Source organism: Erythrolamprus reginae, chromosome 5, assembly GCF_031021105.1.
Source record: "Erythrolamprus reginae isolate rEryReg1 chromosome 5, rEryReg1.hap1, whole genome shotgun sequence".
In the NCBI taxonomy this organism is placed as follows: domain Eukaryota; kingdom Metazoa; phylum Chordata; class Lepidosauria; order Squamata; family Dipsadidae; genus Erythrolamprus; species Erythrolamprus reginae.
The window spans coordinates 50,227,876-50,250,882 of record NC_091954.1 but is presented as its reverse complement, the minus strand read 5'-3'; the positions used below and the strand labels follow the sequence as shown (position 1 = coordinate 50,250,882).

Here is a 23,007-nt window from a genome sequence, read left to right as displayed (position 1 = left end):
TTTTAGAGAGTTGTATACGAATGATATACTGAAAGGTTGAACTCAAACCTATGGTCTATAAGAAATTTTTACAAATGGTAAACCTGAAGATAAAAAAAGGTATTTGGAGAAATAAAAAAAAGTCATGGTCTGCTTTTAGAATAGCATCCCAAATATTAAAACTGGAATGATCCAAAGAAAATAGGATGTGCACACAAACACTGCAACATTAAATCTGTGCCTGACAACTGGACTTATTTTATTATTTTTCTGTTCTACAAAGAGAAAGGTAACAAGTGAACACAAAAATTACAGTGGGGTTCATTGAAATTTCCAGGAAGTAGGCTTGATAGAATTCTGATTAAAAGTGGTTAAAAATGGCAATAGGATCATTCTTTGTCAAGTGGACCAGGTGAAATTGAAGCCTTATTTGAAAAGAAACCATCACAAAAACAACATATATGATAGAAAAGAACATGCTCTTTCTATGAAGGTGATTGAAGCATAGCACAGAAAAGAAGAAAAGAACAGAACAGAACTGGAGGGGAACTTGGAGGTTTTCTAGTCCAGCAACCTGCTCTAGCAGGAGCTAAACTAAATTTGTTAATTTAGACAAAGTAGTTTTGAATTCGGGATTTTTGTGTGTGTGTGAAAATACACAAACAGCTTGGTTACTGAATGTGATCAAATAGGCATAAGGGGAGCTTAAAATTTGACTTTTGTGCTTAAGCGGTTAGTAGAGTGGGTGTACATAGTGCATTAACGTGCCTACTGTCCCTATCACTGTATTTTTATTCTTTTATTCTTCTTCTCATTTTTGACAAATTCTCATAAATAAAAAATAAATAAAAATGAGAGTATGTAACTGGAATGTTTAGCAAATGATTACACCCTGAACAGGAAATGGATTAACGATATGTGATGTCCCATGTTTCCTTAATGCTTATAGAGTGTATAGTTACTAGTTTGGGAAGGGAGGGAGAGGGAGAGAGGAAGGGAGGGAGGGTGAGAGACAGACACCTTTAAAAAAAAAAGAATACATACCATTAGTTTCTATTTTTCTTGCTTAATTATTTGTTTGCTGGCAACAGGGAGATAATTGGTGTACTTTTCTCTGTACACCAACAATATCCATCATCTTTCTAAGATGCCTGTCCTTAGAAACCTTATTTGGTGGTAACTTTGTTCTTGCTTTGAATCAGAAAGGAAAGAACTCCTGGAGCTGTATTGTGATGCCACAGTGATGTAAGATGTCACAATACTGGCTTTTACCTATGCGGACTCTCTCATTCATTGATTATATTGATGCTGGACATCTTTATCTTTTGAAGGAGGTTGCTGAAAAGAAAATTGGAAGGTGCCGGAGAGTTTTTCTTCAGCAGCTCTTAATTATTCCGCTTGAGTATTAACAGTAGACGTGTAGCGTTTTTTAACTTCTTGCCAAATGGCTCACTACAAGCATTTTTGTGGGAAAAGAAAGAATCATGTAGACTTGCCTCATCTCTCTTCCTTGGTTCCTGAAACACTGACTTCAGATACAACATCATGTCAGTAAGTAGAAGCTGATACGTCCAAATATAATTTTGATGGCAAAGGGGATTACTTCTTGGTACAGTACAGGTAGTCCCCAGCATACCACCCCAGCTGAGCCCAAAATTTAGGTTGCTAAGTGAGAAATGTTAAGTGAGTTTTGTCCCATTTTACAACTTTCCTTGCCACGTGTTAAGTGAATCCCCCAGTTGTTAACTTAGTAACATAGTTGTTAAGTAAATCTGGTTTCCCCATTGACTTTATATGTCAGAAGGTTGGAAAAGGGATCACATGACGCCAGGACACTGCAATAGTCACAATTATGAGTCAGTTATCAAGCATCTGAATGTAAATCCCCTAATCATGGGGATGTGGCAACAGTCATCAGTGTGAAAAAGTGGTCATAAATCAATTTTTTTCAGTGTAGTTTTACCTTCAAACGGTCACTAAGCAAGCTGTTATAAGACAAGGACTACCTGTATTTGCTTCTATCACGTCTGTTAGCAGATCCACCTTCTCCAACTTAATACCGTTCCAGAGTTGTAAACCCTGTTAGTTTTAGATAGTGTGACTAAGGATGATGGGGAATGAAACCCAGCATACTGAAGAGAACCAAGTTGGGACAGGCTGTGATACAAGATTCCAGGCATTTCATAGGATTATGTTTTAAAGCAGGGTGGGGAACTAAGGCCCTTTTATAACTTGTGGACTTCAACTCCAGGAATCCCTGAACCAACCATGCTTGGAGTTGAAGTCCACAGGTCATAAAGAGCAGGGGTGAAATCTTTCTGGTTTGCTCATGAATGTCGTTCATTGGAGAGTCGGTCGCAAAGGGAGCATGAGTCTCTGCCCAATCACCTGGACACCACCATTTGGGTTCTTTTACCCTCTGCGCATGCACAGAACACTTAGCGCATACACAGAGGGTAAGAGAACCCAAATGGCGGTGTCCAGGAAGGTGAGCAGAGCCTCACACCCCCTTCGCAACTGGCTTTCCAATGATTGACAGGCATGAGCAAACCAGAAGCATTTTGCCCCTGATAAAGGAGCCATAGTGTCCCACCTCTGTAGAGCCCCAGCAACTTTAAGATATGTGCATTTCAACTGCCAGAATTCCTCAGCCGGCCTTGGGAACACTGTCACAGAGCTTTTCCTTTTTAAGACTGAGGCCACACTTCCTGTTTGAGACTTGTGCTCCCCAGACTAAAGGAGAGCAGGACTTAAACTGCATTTATTGTCATTCAAATGCAATTGCTATTGAATGAACTAAATTACTGTTTAACAATTAAGTACAGTCAATATGATTATTCACTACATGTTAAAATTATAATTTGGTATCAAGCTTTGGAGGGAAATGAGATTTTTGGGAGGCTTTTGTATACCACAAAAAGGCAAAGCACCTGAAGAGAATGAATAAGGCAAAGAGGTCTCATGATAAGTGTCAAGTTGACCGTCATGACTGGATCAACTCCTTACAACATATTGCCCCGGAAGCGGAGTAAAGACGCTGAGACATATTGTGGATAAAGGGATAAAGGGTCATTTTATTAAATTAACATAAATTTAAATAATGTAACTTTAAATACGTAAATTTAAATATTTAAATTCAACATAACTAAGGACCTGCACAGGCCAAAACTAACGGGGCGGAAATTCCTGCCAGAAACTTCCTTGGCAACATTGGGCACAACTCCTTGCTGAACCATGTGGAGGTAGCCACCTTCACCTGGATCCAAGCCATGCCCCTTAGTCGTGTGGGAGGAGCTCACCCTCCAATCCCCAAGGGAAATTGGATCCGGTGATTTCCATGGACATCCTCTCTCCAATCCCCGACGTTGTTCCAACCTCTAGTTCCTGGAGAGAGGCGGTCCATCACCCTTTAAAAGGATGCCCAAAGGAGCATGCGCAGTCGCTTCTAATTGCCCATTTCCGCCCCTAACCTGCCAAACCCCAGTGACCAAAGGGAGGCCTATTCTGAAATCTATGTGCGCCGCACCCCCTAACCAATCCATCCGTACTGTCAGTGTGGAATAGGCGAAAAACGGCCGCCTCTAAAGACCCCGAAGCAACCTCCTAAGGACACACTGTTGACAGCGGAGTGCGGGCAGGTGTTCGCTTCACAAGGGGCAGGCGGCAAGGAGGAGGTCCAGCTCGGATCGCCCTTAAATAGGGCCATCTGGACCTCCCCTTGACCCCAGAATGCAGCGCGCCTTCCTGGCACACCGCCAAAAGCCGACCGTCCAGTTTCGCCGGAAACTGGAAGTTCGGGGCTCCGTGAAGCCGCCAGCAGTGTCCCCCTGCTCCAGGGGCAATTTCAGCTGGCGGTTTAAGCCGCCGGTCGGGCATTTGTTTTCAACATATTGTTTTCTGTCCCAGGTTTCAGGTAAGATATTAAAAGAGCACTTGTTTTTGCATTGGATACTGTATTTTATATATATAAAAAGAATTGTAGGGGAGCACAGTTTTACCTGTGCAGCTTTCCTTGGTTTGGTATTGATTATACCTTTTTAACCTTTAGGTATCTGGTAACAGCTCCCTTTGTATCTGTGGGAGGACTTTCACCATCTGAAAAAGAAATAGCAAAGGTAAGCGTAATTTCTGGTTGCAATGCTATCCAAAGAAAATGAGACACTTGACTGTTATGGAATACCTGTTTCAAATCAAGTTATTGACGTTATAATCTCCTAAACTTCAATTACTCATTTCTTCCGATTGCCTTACCTGGACTGCTAGAAACAGTCATGACCCCTTACTTACCTGAGATTATTCCACTAGAGCTAGTGGAGGTGTGTAGGCCACAGTGCAATTGTGTATACCAGTGTTTCCCAACCTTGGCAACTTGAAGATATTTGGACTTCAACTCCCAGAATTCCCCAGCCAGCAAATAATGGCTGGGGAATTCTGGGAGTTGAAGTCCAGATATCTTCAAGTTGCCAAGGTTGGGAAACACTGGTGTATACAATACCATCCAGAGGTTATCTAGATTTCTTGGTTCAGATATTAAAAGCCTTATCACAGTAGAACTAAAGGTTCTACTACATTATTCCTATGTACGTACAAGATTTACTAGCAAAAGTTAAGCTGCAAGTGTATGTGCCTCAGTTAACTACTCTATTGGAAGTAGAATTCTGCTATCCTATTTTATTACACCATCTTTTTGCTCCTGGTTCTCAGTTCCTTGGTTGATAGATTCCCCTGCATTTCAAACTACATTCCATCAACCTTACAAAGCTTTTGCTTTACATTAGGACAATATGGGTTCCTACAGGTCTGGTCCAGTGATCTACACCAGTGTTTCCCAACCTTGGCCACTTGAAGAGATCTAGACTTCAACTCCCAGAATTCCCCAGCCAGCATTCTAGGAGTTGAAGTCCAGATCTCTTCATGTTGCCAAGGTTGGGAAACACTGCTGTACACTGTAGGAGCCGAGTGATGATATAATTTTTGGCAATTTTTTCCAGGTTTAGATAGCTTCTCTGTGTCAAAAAGAGCCCTCCCGCCCACCGTTGTGTTTATGCCGACCTTTATTCTTCATCCAAAGCACAGCCGAAAAGCTCCTCAACTGTGCTTTGGTTTTTAATGTCGTCCTGAGCATGTGCAGAAGTGAAATCATGCAATGGGATGTGTGTGCATGTTCAGATGCGCACTGATAGCAAAATGTAACTGGAACGCGCCCCTGCATTCAGGATGAGATTTTCACGAAATCCTGTTTGTTTCACTTGTAACTTTAGTTTTTGTGTGTGTGTTTATATTTCTTCACCGGCTTCTTGTCACTGAGATTAGTGGCCACATTAATAACATAATACTAAGCCATGGTTGCTTAACTATATTGACTTTAATAAATCCCAGTTGCTGGGTTCAGACAATATGTTCAGCCAAAAATTAATCATATTATGGCTAGCATGATATATGGAACAATTTTTCTTATCTCGCCTTCCATCAAGTTGTACTTTGTTGCTGCCTGTTTATTTCTCTTCTAGATGAACTTTTTTTGTTAATGTCCCACACACAGCTGCATAGGTTAGTAATATTTTATAATTGGCTTTCTTAAGAACTGGAATGCACATTATACCAGCCAAAGCTCAAACAACGTAAGGGAGAAACCAGCATGTGTTTGAAACGAACTTCCTAGACAATCCTGCAAGTGTTACATTTCATACTGACAAAAGAAATAACAATAAACAGATGGAAACTGCCATGATTTTACAAAAAAGGCAATCCTTTTGCCCTCTGGCTAAAGAAGTTCAAGAAAATAGTTAAAGGTGTTACTGCCATAAATTTCCTATCTATAGATTTCTCATTTGAAATTTAAGTATTCATTGGAATGCTTGTGTTGCATTGCCAACCTACCTTCTAACAATTGTTATTTATTTATTTATTTATTTATTTATTTATTTAGTTAGTTAGTTAGTTAGTTAGTTAGTTAGTTAGTTAGTTAGTTAGTTAGTTAGTTAGTCAAACAATTATAGGATGGTAATTTGTACAAATAAAACATTAGATAATGATAAAAAGTAACAAAAGAAGACAATAGGATAGGGACGGTAGGCACAATGATGCACTTATGCACACCCCTTACAGACCTCTTAGAAAGGGGGAGAGGTCAATTGTAGATAGTCTAAAGTTAAAGGTTTTGGGGTTAGGAGTAGAAACCACAGAGTCAGGTAGTGCATTCCAGGCGTTGATTACTCTGTTGCTGAAGTCGTATTTTTTACAGTCACGTTTGGAGCTGTTGACATTTAGTTTAAATCGATTTTGTGCTCCTGTGTTGTTGCGGTCTAAGGTGAAGTAGTGGTTAACAGGTAGGACATTTTGATATATGATTTTATGAACTATAATTAAGTTGGAATGGAGACGACAGAGTTGTAAGTTGTCTAATCCAAGAATTTCAAGTCTGGCAGAGTAAGGTATTTTGTTGTGAGAAGAGGAACCCAGAGGTGGGTTCTTACTTACCTTGCTGTTGATTTGATTCCTCCCAAGTTTTGCAGCTGCGCGCACATGTGCAGTGCCAAAAATTCACACAGACCACACCGACAGAACTGGTTCTATGACATCACCAGCTATTTGCTATAGAACTGATGTGAACTGCAAGGAATTCAACTCTGTTATAGCCTCATTCCTCAGATGATTTATTTCTATCCTGGTGGAAAATAGGGAAAACCTAGCGATATCACCTAAACTGGTATTTTCAGAAAATGCTGCATCGCGTTTACAGCTAAATCACCTTTACAAAGGCCTACGCCTAGCCTCTCAATGCCTTTCACCCACTCATTTTTCACAAAAATTAACACTGAGATTTTTTTGGCTCAAATTTCATTTTCCTTTTGCTTTAGAGTGAGAGGAAGGATGTGTTATTATGTAAGTCACCTTACATAAAAACACACCAGAGATTCCCTTTGAGAAATGGTGGTAGTCTCCTAGAGATTTGTTTAACAATATTAAAAAGAATTCACTTTCAATTTTTCTTCAATGAAAAACAATTGCCTGACATTGTCTCCATGTTTCATGGCTGAAACATGAAAGGTGGGGGAAGTAAACTGAAATATCTGAATGGCCCTAAATTCAGCAACTTGTTTCTGTTGTGTCCAGAGGACAGTTAGACCTTGTACCCGCCCCATATTCCTTGGGCGGGAAAATACTATAATGTGATTGGTTGGCTCAGCCTGGCAGCCTGGCATATATATAGCTGCCAGGCACGGCCATGTTGTCTTTTGTTCAGTTCTGTAAACCGTTACTCCTCGTTAATAAAGAACCGTTACTTACCACTACAGTGCAGTCCTTCATCCAGCAAGGATTTAACAGTTTCCAACCCAGAAAACCAGTTTGTCTAAATAAAACAATAAAACAGAGGCAAGAAGCAGCACTCTAGTTTACTTCTAGGACCTAAGCATATTCCCTCTGACATTTGGATTGCCTAATTATTTTGATAGAGCAATCTCCTCAGATAAAATGCTGAGGGGTATAATGGGCTAAACATGCTTTTGTATAAGATTTCAGGATCCATGAATCAACGTTTCTTCCGCAATCAAGCAGGACCCACCAATCGCTGGCGATTTCCATTCAGTTCATCCTGTGACTTACTAGGAATATCACAGAGTGATAAAGCGAAACAAGAAGGCCTCAATAGGAGCTTGATTGCAATAATGACAGGTAAAAGGATAACTAGAAATGCTGGCTGGGTTCAGATTCCACAATAAGAAATATATTTGTTTTATCCTTCACTTGATAACAATGTATGATGCACGGGTTCATATACTATGTGAAGCAGAGAAGTAAAACATATGCAGGTAGTCCTGGAGTTATGACTACAATTGAGCCCAAAATTTTTGTTGCTAAGTGAGGTATTTGATCAATGAGCCATGCCTTGTTTTACCATCTTTTTGCCATGATAAATTAGTAAATACAGTGTTAAACCAAATGTGGTTTTGTTAACAAATCTCGCTTCCCCCTTTGACTTTGTTGAAAACTGTCTGGAAAGGTCACAAATGATAATTATCATTTTTATTATAATCACATGACCTTGGATACGGCAAGTAACTTACCAACCAAATAACCTTGAAAACCATTGAACCTTTTAATTAGTGATGGGCGAACCGAACTCGCCGAATTTGGCGTCCTTAGCAACCTGCCGGTATATGTGACATCAAAGCTCCGCCCCCGGAATCTCTTAGTGGGATTCCCTGTTCAGGTTCGGGTTCGGTTCAGGTTCAGCCAAATTTTGCCTAAAGTTCATCCGAACTTGCCGAACCCAAACACCATTGGGTTCGCCCATCACTACTTTTAACCTTTATAGCCCTCTACATTCTGACCTAAGCTTAGAACACAAGATTATCTACCTTAACATCCTAATTGCAAACAACTACTTTAATTTCAACTGCAATAACACTAGGGCAGTGATGGCAAACTTTTTTTGGTTTGTGTGTGAAAAGGGTGTGTCAGAGCATGAACACAACCCCCTCATGCCTGAACACCCACACCCGCTGCCCCTTAAGCATGCATACAGGCCTCACAATGGACTCCTGAAGCCTGGGGATGGCGAGAAACAGCCAATGAAAGTCTGCTTGATCCGTTGGACCATTTTTTGCCATTCCCAGGCTTCAGGGAAGCCTCCGGAAGCCTGAGGGTGGCGAAAAATAGCCCAACAGCCCAAACAGAAGTTTGGAAATGAACTTCCGCTTGGGCTGTTGGGCCATTTTTTGCCATCTTCAGGCTTCAGAAACCTCCCTGAAGCCTAGGGAGAGTGAAAACAGCCAAAAAGAAGGCCGAAAATCAGCTGGCCAGTGCACTCAACCTGACACAGCGCAACACCTCGCATGCCCTCTGATATTGCTCTGCATGCCACCTGTAGCACGTATGCCATAGGTTTGCCATTACAGCATTAGGGCTATCAATAGATACAAACTAAATGTAATCCATTCTGATCTTGTTTGAAGAAAATACGACTTCTGCAATAGAGAAGTAAATATCTGGAACATTTTACCTGATCCTGTTGTTAGTTTCTCTAACCCCCCTTTTACCCTGAACTATCTACTGTGGACTTTACACATTTCTTAAGAGGTCCTGAGGGGGGCATGCATAAGCACACCAGTGTGTCTACAATCCCTGCCCTACTGTACTCATTTGTATGTACTCATTTTATGTGTTTATAGCTATGTTTTGCTTCTTCATTTGTGCCATTTTTTTTCATGTGTCTTGTTTCCTTGCACCTGTTGACAAATAATAATAAAATAATAAAATAAAATAAAATAAAATAAAATAAAATAAATAAAATAAAATAAAATAAAATGAAATGAAATGAAATGAAATGAAATGAAATGAAATGAAATAAAATAAAATAAAATAAAATAAAATAAAATAAAATAAAATAAAATAAAATAAAATAAAATAAAATAAAATAAAATAAAATAAAATAAAATAAAATAAAATAAAATAAAATAAAATAAAATAAAATAAAATAAAATAAAATAAAATAAAATAAAATAAAATAAAATAAAATAAAATAAAATAAAATAAAATAAAATAAAATAAAATAAAATAAAATAAAATAAAATAAAATAAAATAAAATAAAATAAAATAAAATAAAATAAAATAAAATAAAATAAAATAAAATAAAATAAAATAAAATAAAATAAAATAAAATAATAAAATAAAATAAAATAAAATAATAAAATAAAATAATAAAATAAAATAAAATAAAATAATAAAATAAAATAAAATAAAATAAAATAAAATAAAATAAAATAAAATAAAATAAAATAAAATAAAATAAAATAAAATAAAATAAAATAAAATAAAATAAAATAAAATAAAATAAAATAAAATAAAATAAAATAAAATAAAATAAAATAAAATAAAATAAAATAAAATAAAATAAAATAAAATAAAATAAAATAAAATAAAATAAAATAAAATAAAATAAAATAAATAAAATAAAATAAAATAAAATAAAATAAAATAAAATAAAATAAAATAAAATAAAATAAAATAAAATAAAATAAAATAAAATAAAATAAAATAAAATAAAATAAAATAAAATAAAATAAAATAAAATAAAATAAAATAAAATAAAATAAAATAAAATAAAATAATAATAAAATAAAATAAAATAAAATAAAATAAAAAATAATAAAAGTTCCAAAGTTTGACCGCATGACTTTGGGGATGCTGCAATGGTCATCTTTGTGAAAACTGGTTATAAATCATGTTTTCAAACATTGTTTTAACTCAGAGCTGTCATTAAATGAATGATTGTAAAGGGAGGACTACCTGTAAAAATTTAGTGGAAAATGCCAATGAATTGTCACAAATCTATAAAAGATCAACTTCAGTCCAGAAAGGAGAATCTAGAAACCACAGGCCATTTAACTTCTGTGCTGGGCAAATAATTATCAAAACAGACTGTCGAAGCCTGCGTATGACAGAGGTCTTCAAACTTTTCAACTTTAAGACTTGTGGAGTTAAAGTCCACAAGTCTTAAAGTTGCCAAGTTTGGGGACACCTGGTCACAGGGAAAGGAATGCCCACATTATCAGGCATCCTCCTATGACAGAGTTACTAATTAGAAAAACCAAAGGAATGCTATGCACATACATAGCATAACCCAATCTCAGTAAAAAGCCAGGTGATAGTCTTGTGAAAACATGAATAAAATGGACTTGAGTGATTCAGTTGATTCACAGCTGGTTGAACAAGTTCACCCAATGGCTTCTTATAAAATAGTTGTGTGTTGAGTGATGTTCCCTGGGGCTCATCTTCTGCCTTGTGTTATTCAAGAGCATTGGATCGCCTTTGGCGAATGGAACCAAATGTATGGGAAATTGTCAAGCTAGGGGAGTTGGTTAACACCTTAAAGGAAAACTTTATCTACGTTTACAAGGCCACCCAATTTGTAACAACTCACAACAATATTAGTTTAGTTAGTTTAGTTTATTTAGATTTGTATGACGCCCCTCTCCGAAGACTCGGGGCGGCTAACAACAATTAAAAAACAATGTAACAAATCTAATATTAAAAAGTAATTTAAAAAACCCCAATTTAAGAGACCAATCATACCAACAAGCATACCATGTATAAATTCTATAAGCCTAGGGGGAAGGGAGAAAAAAAAATTCAATTCCCCCATGCCTGACAACAGAGGTGGGTTTTAAGGAGCTTGCGAAAGGCAAGGAGGGTGGGAGCAACTGTGATATCTGTGGGGAGCTGGTTCCAGAGGGTCGGGGCCGCCACAGAGAAGGCTCTTCTCCTGGGTCCCGCCAAATGACATTGTTTAGTCGACGGGACTCGGAGAAGGCCAACTCTGTGGGACCTAACCGGTCGCTGGGATTCGTGCGGCAGAAGGCGGTCCCGGAGATATTCTGGTCCGGTGCCATGAAGGGCTTTATAGGTCATAACCAACAGAGTTAAAGTAGATAAGTGTAGGGATGAGGCCCTGTGGAGGGTGTGAGTAGGATACTGCCTCCCTTAAGCAGGCCCCTCATGCCTACATGAGATCACCCAGTTCACATGCCGAGAATGACCTAAGGTACTTTGTTCTGGCTGGTACATGATGTCATCTAGGTTGCAGCAATAGGATGCTCATTGAGAAGGTGGGGGGTGGGATATAGCATGGGGGAAATTCATCCGTGAAAATTCTGTTGCACTCTTCTACCGTTGGCTGCTTGGAAAACTCTATATAAGCAATAAACACAGTGAAGGCAGACAGACATCTTTGCATCCTGCCATGATTTGTCTCTAATTTCATCATAAGAATGGGTGCTTCAGCTAAGGAAAACAAAGGCAAGAAATAACAGTACAGGATTAAGGAAATCTCATGTAATGCATGAGTGAAGAATTTTGGGGTCTTACACTGGATAACTAAACATACGTGCACCAGGCCAATGGAACCACAGAATGCAGCAATAGAAGCATTATTTCAAGAAAATGAGAGCTAATTTATTTATTATTTGGACTTGTATGCCGCCCCTCTCCGAAGACTCGGGGCGGCTCACCTTTTAAAACAGCCGCGCGGCTTTGTACTTTGCAGGGATCAAACCACACTTTGACTATTATATGCGGCCCTATTTGGACCGGGAGTCACTGCTCACAGTCACTCATGCCCTCATCACCTCGAGGTTCGACTACTGTAATGCTCTCTACATGGGGCTACCTTTGAAAAGTGTTCGGAAACTTCAGATCGTGCAGAATGCAGCTGCGAGAGCAATCATGGGCTTTCCCAAAAATGCCCATATAACACCAACACTCAACAGTCTGCATTGGTTCCTGATCACTTTCCGGTCACAATTCAAAGTGTTGGTTATGACCTATAAAGCCCTCCATGGCACCGGACCAGATTATCGCAGGGATCGCCTTTTGCTGCACGAATCCCTGCGACCAGTTAGGTCCCACAGAGTGGGCCTTCTCTGGGTCCCGTCAACTAAACAATGTCGTTTGGCGGGGCCCAGGGAAAGAGCCTTCTCTGTGGCAGCCCCGGCCTTCTGGAACCAACTCCCCCCGGAGATTAGAACTGCCCCCACCCTCCTCGCATTTCGTAAGCTCCTTAAAACCCACCTCTGCCATCAGGCATGGGGGAACTGAGAAAGTCTTTCCCCCTAGGCCTTTACAATTTATGCATGGTATGTTTGTAGGTATGATTTGTTTTAAAATACAGTGGTACCTCAAGATACAAACCCCTCGTCTTACGAACAACTCGTGATACGAACCCGGGGTTCAGAAAAATTTTGCCTCTTCTTACGAACTTTTTTCGAGTTACGAACCGGCGTTCGGGAGCCTGCTGGGAAGCCCCCCGGCTGTTTTAAAAGGTGACAGCCGGGCGGCGGGGCTTCCCAGCAGCCTCCGAACACCGGTTCGTAACTCGAAAAAAGTTCGTAAGAAGAGGCAAAATTTTTCTGAACCCCGGGTTCGGTTCGGGAGGCTGCTGGGAAGCCCCCCAGCGCGGCTGCGACCTTTTAAAACAGCTGCGTGGCTTTCCAGCAGCCTCTCGAAGCCGAACGCCAAACCCGAACTTCCGCGTTCGGCGTTCGGAGGCTCCTGGAAAGCCGTGCGGCTGTTTTAAAAGGTGACCGCCATGCTGGGGGGCTTCCCAGCAACCCCCCAAACCCGGAAGTTTGGCAAAAGTTCAGGGTTTGGGAGGTTGCTGGGGAGCCCCCCAGCGCGGCGGTCACCTTTTAAAACAGCCGCGCGGCTTTCCAGGAGCCTCCGAATGCGGAAGTTCGGGTTTGGCGTTCGGCTTCGGAAAGCTTCTGGAAAGCTGCGCGGCTGTTTTAAAAGGTGACAGCCGGGCTGGGGGGCTTCCCAGCACCCCCCCGAACCCCGAACTTTTGCCGAACTTCTGGGTTCGGGGTTCGGGGGGTTGCTGGGAAGTCTCCCAGCGTGGCGGTCACTTTTTAAAACAGCCGCGCGGCTTTCCAGGAGCCTCCGAACGCCGAACGCGGAAGTTCGGGTTTGGCGTTCAGCTTCGGAAGGCTCCTGGGAAGCCGCCCGGCTGTTTTAAAAGGTGACAGCCGGGCTGGGGGGCTTCCAAGCACCCCCCCGAACCCCGAACCCGGAAGTTCGGCAAAAGTTCAGCACCCCCCTGAACCCTGAACTTTTGCCGAACTTCCGGGTTCGGGGTTGGGGGGGGTGCTGAGAAGCCCCCAGGCTGTTTTAAAAGGTGACAGCCGGGTGGCAGCGTTTTTTTTGCGGGGGGGGTTTGGGGGGGTTGCACGGATTAATTGACTTTACATTGTTTCCTATGGGAAACAATGTTTCATCTTACGAACCTTTCGTCTTACGAACCTCCCCTTGGAACCAATTAGGTTCGTAAGACGAGGTATGACTATAAGGGGTTTTTAGTTGTTGTAGTATTAGATTTACATGCTGGTTTTTATTATTGTTGTTAGCCGCCCCGAGTCTATGGAGAGGGGCGGCATACAAATCCAATAAATAAATAAATAAAATATCCAATTCTGGCTATTGCAGTGAGGTGGTACAAGAAGTCAAGATAGTAAACACAACCATGTGTTTGAACCCCAGTCCCTTTTTATGTTGTAGAAATTGCCCCCCAGAGCTGGGAGACGCTGCCATTCTTCCTGACGTCCGGCTTCCGGGGAAACCCGGAAGTTCGGCTTTTGGCAGCGCGCCAGGCTAGCACTCTGCCTCCTGGGCTGTGGGGGAGGTCCTAAGCCACCCTATTTACAGGCATTCAGCCTATCTATCTGTAGGCAAACTTAAGGAGTCCTTGCTAGCAAAGAGAATGGTATAATGTTGAAGAAACACAAGTACTTCGCGCTTTCATATCATACGGTTGAATTAATGGCATACAAAGTAAATACCCCTGCTACCTTATAGTTACTGGCATGTTTCCTTGCATTTTTTTCCAAATGTCCAGTAGATAGCCCTGTGCCTCTGGAGAAAGAATTTGGGGCCTGGAGAACAAGTGCAGAACTTCTTGATGAATCTAGTGACCCATCTTTTTCAGGAATGCAGGCCCAAGTGAGATCCAAATCCAGGTAAGAACCAGATGTAGTTCTTAGTATAACACTACACCAAACACTTCAATATGGAAAATATTAATTTTATGGCTTAGAAATGCTGAAGAAGGTTATATACCACATGCAAGCAACCAAACATTATGGTTCTATTATGCTTAGTACTAACAATATACTTCCTACTTATAAAGATATTGCTGAACATTTCCTAACTTCTGCTCTTCTAAATAGATATTTGGGGATTTGAAACATGGGCAGAAGAAAGTTGGGAAAATTTCAAATGTCAGTGTTTTTCAACATGGCGTCTTATACACCGAATAAAGCCAATTTTGGGGCATCTTGAAACTCCACCCCGTCTGTCCCATTTTTACCAAAAACAGGCCCATTTTTTGCAAAAACGAGATACACCGAGGGTTTGGGATGCCTGCAGAATGCTCCTGGGTGCTGGGGAGGACAAAACCCTTTTTTTTCTTGTTTAGCTCTTTGAAATCTTGGTGCATCTTATACTCCGTTGCATCTTGTAGTCTGAAAAATATGGTATATAGTATATGCTAGATGCAGATTAAGTTACAAATATTGATAAATATTTAACCAACTGCTACTGCACTCTCCTATAATCTTACTACTCATATAGCTAACTTTTTCAATATCCAAAGAGATTTACATATGTAACTTTACACTTGGTAATTATTACTGCATTACACAGGTAATTTAAGTTCAGATCAAAAATATTACTATTTTTCACTTAGGTCCCGTCTTCCAGATGTGTTGTGGCTGTATCTTCTAAATTCCATGCCAGCATGACCCCCACAACTGCAATCCTGATTTTTCTGTTTTGAGAAATTGAATTTATTTATTTATTTATTTAGTCCAATACATAATACACATTGAAGAGAATAGATATGTAGTAATATAACTAAAGAAACGAATAGAAGAAAAGATATAAAAGTTTAGGTGAACAAATTTGAAAGGAAGAAAAGATAAACGAGATAAGGAGAGACAATTGGACAGGGGACGGAAGGCACACTGGTGCACTTATGCACGCCCCTTACTGACCTCTAAGGAACCTGGAGAGATCAATCGTGAATAGTCTAAGGGAAAAATGTTGGGGGTTAGGGGTTGACACTACTGAGTCAGGTAATGAGTTCCATGCTTCGACAACTCGGTTGCTGAAGTCATATTTTTTACAGTCATGTTTGGAGCGGTTAATATTAAGTTTGAATCTGTTGCGTGCTCTTGTGTTGTTGCGATTGAAGCTGAAATAGTCATTGACAGGTAGAACGTTGCAGCATATGATCTTGTGGGCAATACTTAGATCGTGTTTTAGGCATCGTAGTTCTAAGCTTTCAAGACTAAGGATTGATAGTCTGCTTTCGTAGGGTATTCTGTTTCAAGTGGAGGAGTGAAGGGCTCTTCTGGTGAAGTATCTTTGAACATTTTCGAGGGTGTTGATGTCCGAGATGTGGTATGTGGTATTTACAGTGCATTATAGATTATGGCTTTTAATTAAATTAAGTGCATTAAAATCATGGTTTCAACACCTATTTTTTCCCCACTAAGGATATGCTCCTATGAACGATTTCCCAATCAGATGCTTTTTTCTTATACACAGAAGATCACAGAAGGCATGGAACCAGGTAAACCGTCTGAACTGAGACATAAGCTGCATGGCTGATTTTTCATCTCCAGAGAACTAGCTATGGCTTTTGACTAGCTTTTATCTCTCTCTACAGATGTAACTTTGGACTGTTTGGGCTATGAATGGGAACTTCATCGAATGTATTTATTTAAATCCCATGTCCTTTCACAACTTCTTGCTGAAGCAGCACAATATATCTATTCCCCAAGCCCAAGAAGCATACTGAAATCTAAAAAAGGTATTGGTAGATGTTTTTAAAAATATTTTTATATGTCTATAGAAATGTTTAAGACACTGGGGTCTTAATATATGGCATCTTCTATTTTACTAGATTCACAATGGTTTACGGTCAGAAAATTTCATGGATATTTACTAAGTCTAAGTCAAAAATCTATAGTCATATTTTCTAGCTGGAATTAGAGAGTAAAATTAGAGTTAGTATTTGGCTATAGTATTCTTACATTTCTCCCTCTTCTATATGAGTGATCAAGATGTTCTAAGATTAAAAAATCTTTAAAAAGTGTTTAGTTCTTTGAAAATAACAATTAATAAATTAATATTAATTAATATATTAATAACAAACTATCATGGAATATCAATCTGTTAGTATATCAGTGGGCAAAATATATTTATGAAAAATAAATGATTTAGACATTTTTCTCTGTTCACTGTTACTTTGAATAGGCCATGCATGCTGCCTTTTTAAACTGTCGTACTTACTGTGTTTCCAATGTTTCCAATGCAGAAACTCGTTGTTATAAACGCAATGTACTAACTGGTTATAAGCATGATGGATTCTGCCAACAGAAGGAAAAAATGCCAAAAGTCAATATTGCATTGAAGATTACTGATCCAGATGTCACTCGGTTTGGTAATGCAAACTATCTTACTCTATAAATTGACTGTTTGCCATAGATATTAAAGTGTTTCACAGGACAGTATCAGGGAAAAGGTTATATCTCTCATTGTATTATACTGATTAGTAACTTTTTAAATCTTCTCCACTTCACCTTCTAGAGCCATGATGGTGAACCTATGGAATGTGTGCCACAGGTGGCAGATTGAGTCATATCTACCGGCATGCAAGTTGTTGCCCTAGCTCAGCTCCAGAGCATATGTATGCGCTGGCTAGCTGATTTTCAGCTCACGCCAAGGGCATTTTCAGCCTTGGGGGGGGGTGTTCAGCCTCCCGAGGACATCCGGGGAAGCTGTTTTCGACCTCCCTAGATTCCAGGGAAGCTTCTGGAGCCCGAGGAGGGCTAAAAATGGGCCTACTGGGCTGCCTGGGGGGTCATATACATATGTCCAGGTGTGTGTGGCATGTGGGGGCATTGCATTATGCGTGTGTGCTTTCAGCACCTACGGGAAAAAAGTTTCACCATCACTATTCTAGAGCAGTGATGGCGAACCTATGGTACGGGTGCCACAGGTGGCACACAGAGCCATATCTGCTGGCACATGAGCCATTGCCCTAGCTCATCTCCAACGTGCATGTGTGTGTCTGCCAGCTGATTTTTGGCTCAAATAGAGGCTTTGGGAGGGTGCTTTTGGCTTCCAGAGAGCCTCCGGGATATGGAGGAAGGTGTTTTTACCCTCCTCAGGCTCCAGGGAAGCCTTTGGAGCCTGGGGAGGGTGAAATATGAGCTACTGGGCCCACAAGAAGTTGGAAAACAGGCTGTTTCCAGCCTCCAGAGGGCCTCCAGAAGGCGGGGGAAGCTGTTGATCTAGAATGCATGAGTGACTGACAAAGGTGTGAGACGTCTAGAGAAGCGATGGAGGAAGAGCAGGTCTGAATCTGATCGAACACTTGTAAGAGCTTTTATTAAGACTTACAAAGTGGCGCTCAAGGCGGCAAGATGCGCGTACCATGCCGCCTTGATTGCATCAGCGGAATCCCGCCCGGCCGCTCTGTTTAGGGTGACCTGCTCCCTTCTTAACCAGGGGGGAGTTGGGGAGCCCTTGCAGAGTAGTGCCGAGGAGTTTAACACGTTTTTCGCTGATAAAGTCGCTCAGATCCGGGCCGACCTCGACTCCAATTGTAAAACAGAGTCGACTGACAATGAGTCAGTCGAGGTGACTGGGGCACGTACTTGTCCACCTGTCTGGGAAGAGTTTGATCTGGTGACACCTGATGAAGTGGACAAGGCCATTGGAGCTGTGAGTTCCGCCACCTGTTTACTGGATCCGTGTCCCTCCTGGTTGGTCTCCGCCAGCAGGGAGGTGACACGGAGCTGGGCCCAGGAGATTACCAACGCTTCCTTGGGGAGGGGAGTTTTTCCATCACTCTATAAAGAAGCGCTTGTGCACCCCCTCCTCAAGAAGCCTTCCCTGGACCCAGCCGTACTCAACAACTATCGTCCAGTCTCCAACCTTCCCTTCATGGGGAAGGTTGTCGAGAAGGTGGTGGCACTCCAGCTCCAGCGGTCCTTGGAAGAAGCCGATTATCTAGGTCCCCAGCAGTCGGGCTTCAGGCCCGGTTACAGCACGGAAACCGCTTTGGTCGCATTGATGGATGATCTCTGGCGGGCCCGGGACAGGGGTTTATCCTCTGTCCTGGTGCTCCTCGATCTCTCAGCGGCTTTCGATACCATCGACCATGGTATCCTTCTGCACCGGTTGGAGGGGTTGGGGGTGGGAGGCACTGTGCTTCAGTGGTTCTCCTCCTACCTCTCTGGCCGGTCGCAGTCGGTGTTAGTGGGGGGTCAGAGGTCGACTCCGAGGTCTCTCCCTTGTGGAGTACCTCAGGGGTCGGTCCTCTCCCCCTTGCTATTTAACATCTACATGAAACCGCTGGGTGAGATCATCCAAGGACATGGGGTGAGGTATCATCAATATGCCGATGATACCCAGCTTTACATCTCCACCCCATGCCCAGTCAACGAAGCGGTGGAAGTGATGTGCCGGTGCCTGGAGGCTGTTTGGGCCTGGATGGGTGTCAACAGACTCAAGCTCAACCCGGATAAGACGGAGTGGCTGTGGGTTTTGCCTCCCAAGGACAATCCCATCTGTCCGTCCATTACCCTGGGGGGGGGAATTACTGACCCCCTCAGAGAGGGTCCGCAACTTGGGCGTCCTCCTCGATCCACAGCTCACATTAGAGAACCATCTTTCAGCTGTGGCGAGGGGGGCGTTTGCCCAGGTCCGCCTGGTGCACCAGTTGCGGCCCTATCTGGACCGGGACTCATTGCTCACAGTCACTCATGCCCTCATCACCTCGAGGTTCGACTACTGTAATGCTCTCTACATGGGGCTACCTTTGAAAAGTGTTCGGAAACTTCAGATCGTGCAGAATGCAGCTGCGAGAGCAGTCATGGGCCTACCCAGGTATGCCCATGTTTCACCATCACTCCGCAGTCTGCATTGGCTGCCGATCAGTTTCCGGTCACAATTCAAAGTGTTGGTTATGACCTTTAAAGCCCTTCATGGCACTGGACCAGAATATCTCCGAGACCGCCTTCTGTCGCACGAATCCCAGCGACCGATTAGGTCCCACAGAGTGGGCCTCCTCCGGGTCCCGTCAACTAAACAATGTCGGTTGGCGGGCCCCAGGGGGAGAGCCTTCTCTGTGGCGGCACCGACTCTCTGGAACCAACTCCCCCCGGAGATCAGAACTGCCCCTACTCTTCCTGCCTTCCGTAAACTCCTCAAAACCCACCTTTGCCGTCAGGCATGGGGAAACTAAACATCTTCCCCTGGGCACGTTGAATTTATATATGGTATGCTTGTGTGTGTGTATGTTAGTATAGGGGTTTTTCTTAAATTTATAATATTTTAATTAAATTGGATTATGTATTGGATTGTCTTTTCACTTGTTGTGAGCCGCCCCGAGTTTTCGGAGAGGGGCGGCATACAAATCCAAATAATAAAATAAATAAAATAATAAATTCCACACTGGGCTTATAACAAATGTTAGAATCCTAAACTTAGAAACAAACTAATCAGTAAGAGTATAAATATTATTTACAATATATACAATAGATTAATCAGTAAACAGTCACCTACATACAGTACATATCCAGGTTAAGCAATCATATATAAACCAGATATCAGAATATACAGTTCTATACAGCAACTAGCCAATAATATTCTCACACAGTTCCATACAATACCATAACTATAATACATAGACCAATATTTAGCATACAGCAATATTTCGCACATAGCAATATTTCGCACATAGCAAATACTTAGCATAGAGTGAGATCAGGGAATTAGCATTACCAAGAGCAATAGAGCAATAGCAAGTATTAGTAGAACTAACCAGTTAGGTCCCACAGAGTTGGCCTTCTCCGGGTCCCGTCAACAAAACAATGTCGTCTGGCAGGACCCAGGGGAAGAGCCTTCTCTGTGGCAGCCCTGACTGTTTTTTTAAATATTGGATTTGTACTGTTTTTTTTCTTGTTGTGAGCTGCTCCGAGCAGGGCCACCATCAGGAATTTTGGGGCCCCATACAGCCTAAGTGTCTTCCCCCCCCCCGCCATTTTAAAACTATTTTAAGTCGCCAAGCCACTCCATCCCCCGGGGATCATTTCCTGCTTCACGCCAAGCGAGGCGGTCCCATAGGCCAGTGTTTCCCAACCTTGGCAACTTGAAGATATCTGGACTTTAACTCCCAGAATTCCCCAGCCAGCGAATGCTGACTGGGGAATTCTGGGAGTTGAAGTCCAGATATCTTCAAGTTGTCAAGGTTGGGAAGCACTGCCATAGGCTATTTCAGGAACTGGGTTAAGCCGATTGTGTGGACTCGTCCAGGAGAAAGAAAGAAGCGGGATTGACAAGGGAAAGAAAGATCCTGGCATCGGTCAGGTGGAGCGAGGCTTATTTACGGCTCCTTGGCACTTCTCCCTTCTTGTTGACAAAACCATGTGCTTTCTAGAGAGGGGAGAGGGGAGGGGGATCCCACACCCGGCAGCCACCGGAGAAGAGCTGGAAAGGACGAGGGGAGAGAAAAAGCAGGGTACCAGCAGTCAGGCGGGTGTCTTGAGGGGGCACTCCCATCTGGAAGGAAGGGAAGAAAGGCGAGGGCGAGCTATGAAGGAAGGAAGGAAGGAAGGAAGGAAGGAAGGAAGGAAGGAAGGAAGGAAGGAAGGAATGGTAAAAGGGGCGATCAAGAGAGGAATGGGTGAATGAATGGACGGAGAGTGGGAAGGAAGGAAGGAAAGAGGGAAGGGACAGGAACAGAGGAAGGGTGCAAAGGAAGCAAGGAAAGGTGTGAAAGGGGAGAGTAAGAGAGGAAGGAGTGAAAGAAGGGAGTGAGGGAGGAAAGAAGGGAGGAAGGAGAAGGAAAGCAAGAAATGGAGGGAGGGAAGGAAGGAAAGAAAGAAAGGGGGAAGGGACAGGAACAGCGGAAGGAAGCAAGGAAACTTATGAAAGGGGAGAGTAAGAGAGGAAGGACTGAAGGAAGGGAGGGAGGGAAGAAGGTAAGAAGGAGAAAGAAAAGAAGAAATAGAGGAAGGGAAGGTAAAAGAGAGAAAGAAAAAGAGAAAGAAAGAGAAAGAAAGAAAGAGAATGAAAGAGAAATAAAAAGAGAGAGGGGGAATGAAAGAAATGGAAGGAGGGAAGGAAGGAGAGAAAGAAAGAGGAAGAAAGAAAGAAAGAGAAAGAAAAAAAGAATGAAAGAGCAAGAGAGAAAGAGAGAAAGAAAGAGAAAGAAACGAAAGAAAGAAAGAGGAAAGAAAGAGAATGAAAGAGAAATAAAAAGAGAGGGGGAATGAAAGAAATGGAAAGAGGGAAGGAAGAAGAGAAAGCAAGAGAAAGAAAGAAAGCAAGATAAAGAAAAAAGAATGAAAGAGCAAGAGAGAAATAGAGAAAGAAAGAAAAAGAAACGAAAGAAGTTGTGATTTTGACTATGCCGGCTCATTCCCTCCCCCGCTCCCCACAAACCACCTACCCCTCTACCGCAAGAGGGAAGCGCCCGAGGCACCGGGTTCTTCCCTTTCTCCCTCGCCCGCATCCTTGCCGCGGTGACTCACCAGGAGAAGGCTGGAGACCCACGCAGCTCCTCGGGGGGCCTTGTGGAAGGTGGCGGCGGAAGACCCCATGGCCGGTGCTGGATGCAAGGAAGGATGCTTTCTGCGCGGGCGGAGGCCGAGAGCTGAAAAGGGCGCGCCTTGCCCAGCCTCGCCGGAAGAGCTGCCCATCTAGCAGTCCCGCTGCCCCATTGTCCGGCAGGGGATGATGGGCAAGGGACGCCTCGGGGAAGGAGGGCAGGGCGGGAAGGGAAGGAGGGGGCTGGTGGGGGTTTAGGAAAGGGGAGCCCGCCGGGCACGAGGGAACGCTGGCTGCGCGGGGCTCCGAGGCCAGCCTTGCAGCTCCTCGGCGGGAGGAGCCGAAAGCCACCGGGAGAGGACTGGGCTCAGCAGGAGAAGCCCCGGGCCCCCCCCCATTATTCAATTTCCCCGGGCCCGGTACGCCGCTCCCAGTAATACCCGTCTATCGGCGGCCCTGGCTCCGAGTCCTCAGAGAGGGGCGGCATACAAATCTAAATAATAATAATAATAATAATAATAATAATAATAATAATAATAATGGTCACAACCAACAACAGAGAGCAACACATCTGACTCCCTTTTTATGGCTAGTTACAGACCTAGTTCTTAAAGTAACATTATACTAATTCCTCCCAAACATACATCTAGGTTAGTTCATATATTGACAAACCCAACTGGTGAAGTACTTACTATTGACAAAAGGCATTCTTGATATCCATCTATTGTTCAAAGTTTAAAATCATTGGTGATGGGAACAACTAATGTATATAAAATGATAGTTCATTAGTAATTTTAGTAATAGTAATTAGTAATTTTAAAGGTGCTTCCTCTTCCAAAAAGCCAGTCTTGGGGTTTTTTCTTTGAAAACATTTCACTTTTCATCCAAAAGCTTCTTCAGTTCTTTTT

The 23,007-nt window shown here is 42.3% G+C and overlaps 1 protein-coding gene across 1 annotated transcript in view; it reads left to right on the top strand.

Moving 5' to 3' along the window:
- The first annotated feature begins 1,423 nt into the window (after positions 1–1,423).
- BTBD16 (BTB domain containing 16) overlaps positions 1,424–23,007 on the top strand; it is a 57,041-nt gene continuing 35,457 nt past the window's right edge. Inside the window, exons 1-7 of the mRNA XM_070752559.1 lie at positions 1,424–1,530; positions 4,028–4,094; positions 7,497–7,656; positions 14,373–14,493; positions 16,033–16,109; positions 16,206–16,349; positions 16,857–16,982. Of these exons, the coding sequence (XP_070608660.1) occupies positions 1,424–1,530; positions 4,028–4,094; positions 7,497–7,656; positions 14,373–14,493; positions 16,033–16,109; positions 16,206–16,349; positions 16,857–16,982 (802 nt within the window). The remainder of the gene's footprint in view (positions 1,531–4,027; positions 4,095–7,496; positions 7,657–14,372; positions 14,494–16,032; positions 16,110–16,205; positions 16,350–16,856; positions 16,983–23,007) is intronic.